Here is a 5,000-nt window from a genome sequence, read left to right on the forward strand (position 1 = left end):
CGAATCAAGGCACAGCCGTCGATATTTTCTCCCCCTCCACTAGGCCTTGAGTGGTGGTCTGGACGCTAGTCATTCAGATGAGACGATAAACCGAGGTCCCGTGTGCAGCATGCACTTAGCGCACGTAAAAGAACCCACGGCAACAAAACGGTTGTTCCTAGGCAAAATTTTGTAGAAAAACCCACTTCGATAGGAAAAACAAATAAAACTGCACGCAGGAAAAAATACCAAAAAAATGGGTGGCGCTGTAGTGTACTGACGCGCTCTCCCTGGGGAGAGCAGCCCGAATTTCACACAGAGAAATCTGTTGTGATAAAATGAGAAATGATCTGAGCTGACCCCCCTCCCCAAAAGATGACTACAGCTCCGTGTATACGTAATCAGCGCAATAAAATCTTATCGTTGTTATCACCGTCGTTGGCGTCGTCGCCATCATCGATGCTTTGTCGTTAGGCCTACAATATTATTCCAGTTCTCATCATCTGTGTGACCTTATTGTTAAATCTGTGTGTGTGTGTGTGTGATAACCTCGACATTTATATTTATTTTGCCAAGCATTATCTTTTATATGTTACAGGCTCTGTGTGTGTGTGTGTGTGTGTGTGTGTGTGTGTGTGTGTGTGTGTGTGTGTGTGTGTGTGTGTGTGTGTGTGTGTGTGTGTGTGTGTGTGTGTGCAGGAATTGTAAGAGTAGACTGTGTACAGGGCATTGGGCTCATTACACAAGCACCGTTACTCAAAAATGCTTCGTTATCATTTTATTGTATTCATGTGTTTCATTTCGGCATCTTAATTTTTCATTGCACACAATCATTATCAATCATAACAGAACACCCAGCAGCAAGTATAATAATCAAAAAGACACACGCTCAAACAAACACACACACCTTTAAACATACACACGCGCGCGCGCTCTCTCTCTCTCTCTCTCTCATGCACGCACGCATGCACACATCTACATCCAGACATGCATGTACACATATAAAACACACACAAACACACCTAACTCAAACACTAACACACAAATCAAACACACACTCACATCGAACACATCCACAACACACTGGCGCACAGACCACGAACCAAGCAGTGACAAAGACCAGAAAAGTCCACACACACACACACACACACACACACACACATCCTCAACGCACAGACCAAGCGACTGCAAGCAGTGGCGGTAAAACTAACACACCAAAACACACACACACACACACACACACACACACACACACACATACACACACATCCCCAACACACAGCTAGACGCACAGACCAAGCGACTGCAAGCAGTGGCGGTAAAACTAACACACACATACACACACACACACACACACACACACACACACACACACACACACACGCACGCACGCACACACAGACCAAGCCAAGCAGTATACGTGACACCTATCACCAAACAAAAGACATCACCAGACACCCGGGAGGACACTCACGGGTGGTGACGATGAAGAAGAACATGTACCCCATGGCGGCCATGGACCCCCCCAGCAGGATCAGCACCTGTCGGTCAGCCCACAGTACCCCCCCAGCCACAGGTAGCAGGCACAGATCCACAGACAGGAGGAGGAGGAGGAGGAGGAAATTTTATTTAATTTTTATTTTATTTTTTTTTTTTTAAATAAACATTTTTATTCAAGTTTAACATTTAATGAATGCATATATACATACAGGCGGACATACAAAAATTGTTTTTGTAATTATCAATAATATTATTTGTTATTATACATTATTTAAACTATAAAGCAGGAAAACAACAACACAACATTGTTTTTATACAGAAAAAAAACACAAATAAAGTCATATGCACTGCATAAAAATGAAAGGAAAATAATTTTTAAAAAAAAGAACAACGTTACATTCGTGGTTTTCATTCCTCCTCCTCCTCGTTGCCTTCGATCATTTTTATGTATGGGTACCACTTTTTTTAGAAAATGCTATGGACATCATTGAGGAGGAGGAATTTTTGTTTAATGTCCCGTCACACATATCGGTGATTGAAGACAATTTTGTCAGAGTATCAGTGCATACATTTGAGTATTATCGCTTAGAAGAGCGCGGGGGGGGGGGGGGGAGAGGGATGAATGGTGAGTTGGGGGGGGGGAACTGGGTATATGGGGGTGGGGGGTGGTTGGGTGGGTAAAATTTGAAACAAATATCTAAATACAGTTACAGGAAAACATTCACAGACACACAACGGGCACGCAGACAAAAAAAAAAAGATAATTATAGACTAGACACGCAGACATGGTTTCTGTTTTTTTCAATTACTTATCAAGTCGTAGCCCTAGTCTACTGATATGCGTTCAAACAATCAGGATTCATTTCTAGCTTAAATTACCAGAGATATTCAAGCGTACTATATATAATATGGATCGACCAAAACAGTATTTGTTCTTTTATCAAGATACGTGCAGTGATGTCCAGGCATGAAAACATGGATTAAACAATCAAGATTTTGTTGTTTGGATTAGCGTAAGTCTGCTATTCGAGATCAAAAGGGTTGTTCCTGGCAAAATTCTGTGGAAAAATCCACTTGGATTGGAAAAACAAATAAAACTGCACGCAGGAAAAAATAGCAAAAAATGGGTGGCCCTGTAGTGTAACGACGCGCTCTCCCTGGGGAGAGCAGCCCGAATTTCACACAGAGAAATCTGTTGTGATAAAAAGAAATACAAATACAAAAACAAATAAAACAATCACGAGTTTATTCTTTGAATTACCAGAAACATCAAAGCGTACTGTTTTGAAAGAAAACGACCAGGAATTAGTATGTAAATTACGTAGTGATATATAAACATCTAATGATAATTATGGATAAAACCAATCAGGTTTCACTATTTAAGTTCACGAAACGTAAATAAGCCTAATCCTGTTTGAATCGTCTGTTTATAATCTGGCCCATGTGTGTTGGGAATACGTTTTATCTTTAAGAAATGTATGCCGTGTTCAAGATCCAATGTTTAGGTGCGCTGTTGCGTCTAACAGGTGACTGGAAACGACGTAAAAGAACTCAATGACGTCAAAGCGACACTCCATACGACAGACACAACATGACGTTCGTTCTTTAGTTTAACGTCTTTTCACTGTAAGTGATATTAGACGAGGGAAGGAAAAAAATCGAGTGGGAGGAGGGGGAGGGGAGGGGGAATTACTGTGTACGCATACGAGTAAGTGAAAGTGTGTGTGTGTGTGTGTGTGTGTGTGTGTGTGTGAAAATTATTAATTTAAGTTTTGTTTAAAAAATAAACAAAAAAACGTAACAATATAACATATTTCTAATGAAAAACTAACAACTATAACAGCGAACCAACTGGACTATTTAACAAGGAGTTGAAAAAGTCATACATTAGCAATGGACTGCTGAAGATCGTCAACACTGAACATGATTTCAGTTCAGGGATTTGAAACTTTAACATATCGCAAGTTGGTTATTGATCGGCTGTTATGTGAGCACCACAGATGCAAGAAACATTACTGACATATTTTTGTCCTAAAACAATTCATTTTCAAAGTGAGGAGACAGCAGCACGTGACTGACCAGGAAAGGCTGGAAGAGGAGGGAGGGCATCTTGGCGATGGCCTTGCCTGCTTCCCTGAACAGCTGGACCACCTGCCACACACAAGTTTCAAGTTTTAGTTATCCTTTCACTCCTATTGGAGTATGGAGGATTACTGCAAAATTATGTTTTCATGCCCAGAACAAACCTTTCCAAATACACAACAATGTCACATAAAAGTTGAGAAAACACAAATGTCTTTTAAACTCCGAAAGTGTAGCTGGGCAACATTTGCAAATCTAATGATGTTACTAACAGCTAAAATGACTTTTTTGCTTCCTTTGAGCATATTACAAAAATTAAAAATCGATTTTGGAGACAAATATTTTTAGGAACATATCTATTTCGTAGCTGATCATAATTGGGACATTCCATTACAAAATGAAACTCATCCCCAATCACAGACATGTTACAAACCTTACAAAGCCGTAACTCTCGTGGTATGCCTTTGTGTCTCCCTGTTTCTATTTCCAGCTTACGATTACTACTTCGAAATCTGAAGAAGCTGATAACGTAATTATCAGACATTTGACTTACACACACACACACACACACACGCATGCACGCACACACACACACACACACACACACACGCATGCACGCACACACACACATACACGCATGCACGCACGCACGCACACACACACACACACACACGCACGCACGCATGCACGCACGCACGCACTTGAAATGGAAGCACATGCATCTTTTTCATAAGGAAAACGTGACGCATTACAGAACGTCATAGTTTACAGACATACAGATTTAAAGGAAAACGTGACGCATTACAGAACGTCAGAGTTTACAGACATACAGATTTAAAGGAAAACGTGATGCACTACAGAACGTCATAGTTTACACACATACAGATATAAAGGAAAACGTGACGCACTACAGAACATCATAGTTTACACACATACAGATATAAAGGAAAACGTGACGCATTACAGAACGTCAGAGTTTACAGACCTACAGACATAAAGGAAAAAGTGACGCATTAGCGTACACTAGAGTATACAGACATACAGATTTGCACTGTGCTGTGCTGTATTGCGCTGTGCTGTGCAGTGTCGAATCGCACCATGTTGTGTCAAGTCGCACCCTGGACTGTGCTGTACTGTACTGCGAAGTGTCGAGTCCTGCCATGTTGTGTCCAGTCGTATCTCACTGTGCTGTGCTGTGCAGTGTCATGTTGTGTCCTGGGTCATGTTGCACTGTGCTGTGCTGTGCTGTGTCATGTTGTATCCTGGGTCGTGTTGCACTGTGCTGTGCAGTGTCATGTTGTATCCTGGGTCATGTTGCACTGTGCTGTGCTGTGCAGTGTCATGTTGTATCCTGGGTTGTGCTGTGCTGTGTCATGTTGTATCCTGGGTCGTGTTGCGCTGTGCTGTGCTGTGTCATGTTGTATCCTGGGTCATGTTGC

General features: G+C 41.6%; 1 protein-coding gene across 4 annotated transcripts in view; it reads right to left on the reverse strand.

Annotated features, from left to right (window-relative positions):
- LOC143295019 (choline transporter-like protein 1) overlaps positions 1–5,000 on the reverse strand; it is a 68,377-nt gene that overhangs the window by 24,009 nt on the left and 39,368 nt on the right. For all 4 annotated transcript variants that reach the window (XM_076606555.1, XM_076606558.1, XM_076606557.1 and 1 more), the window contains exons 11-12: positions 3,559–3,630; positions 1,454–1,520 (exon numbers count right to left, since the gene is read on the reverse strand). In XM_076606555.1, coding sequence (XP_076462670.1) covers positions 1,454–1,520; positions 3,559–3,630 — 139 coding nt within the window. The remainder of the gene's footprint in view (positions 1–1,453; positions 1,521–3,558; positions 3,631–5,000) is intronic.

This window comes from Babylonia areolata, chromosome 20 (assembly GCF_041734735.1).
Source record: "Babylonia areolata isolate BAREFJ2019XMU chromosome 20, ASM4173473v1, whole genome shotgun sequence".
NCBI lineage: Eukaryota > Metazoa > Mollusca > Gastropoda > Neogastropoda > Buccinidae > Babylonia > Babylonia areolata.